At 31.8% G+C, this 606-nt stretch overlaps 1 protein-coding gene across 1 annotated transcript in view; it reads left to right on the top strand.

Moving 5' to 3' along the window:
• Positions 1–606, top strand: part of LOC119585233 (protein O-linked-mannose beta-1,2-N-acetylglucosaminyltransferase 1-like) — a gene marked incomplete in the record, with an annotated part of 16,435 nt that overhangs the window by 4,689 nt on the left and 11,140 nt on the right. Inside the window, 1 exon segment of the mRNA XM_037933893.1 lies at positions 79–209. Within this exon segment, the coding sequence (XP_037789821.1) occupies positions 79–209 (131 nt within the window).

Below are 606 nucleotides of genomic sequence, written 5' to 3' on the forward strand. Positions count from 1 at the left end.
TCAATTTTTGAAATTGTAAGATTAATGATAACCACAATTTATATCAAACACTACATAAATCTGACCTTTTTTCCCCAGATGACCCTAATCTGGTGCCCGAAAATGTGACTCTGGATTGGTCCTTAATTCCTGCGTATAACCCAAATCCTGCAAACATATCCTTGAGATCGGGTGTGTCGGAAGCCAGTATCCACTTCGATAACAATACAGTACGTATATATATTCATAAATAACTCCACAGAGGTCATTATTTCTGAAAATATGCACTACTCATCCACATTCGAAATCTTACCTTCTCAGTTCCTCATGGCTTGTGGAAAAGAAAAATAGAATAGAGGGACTGAGTCAATGCAAACTTCACACAGGAATATAAAGATAATACTGAAAAGTAATCGTTAAATGAAAATACCCAAAGAAAAAATAGTTATATAGAATAATTTTAATGTAATTAGTAAGAAAATATAATTATGAGTTGGCAAATAAACTTGAGAGGGGACGATTTTTTTACTCAAATTATAAAAAAAATCTTATTAATTATCAGATGTGACAAAGACCTTCCACCTAGCTCTTGTATTCAAAGAAATAGGATATCCAAATATGATTTAA

The sequence above is a fragment of the Penaeus monodon genome, chromosome 19, assembly GCF_015228065.2.
Source record: "Penaeus monodon isolate SGIC_2016 chromosome 19, NSTDA_Pmon_1, whole genome shotgun sequence".
NCBI lineage: Eukaryota > Metazoa > Arthropoda > Malacostraca > Decapoda > Penaeidae > Penaeus > Penaeus monodon.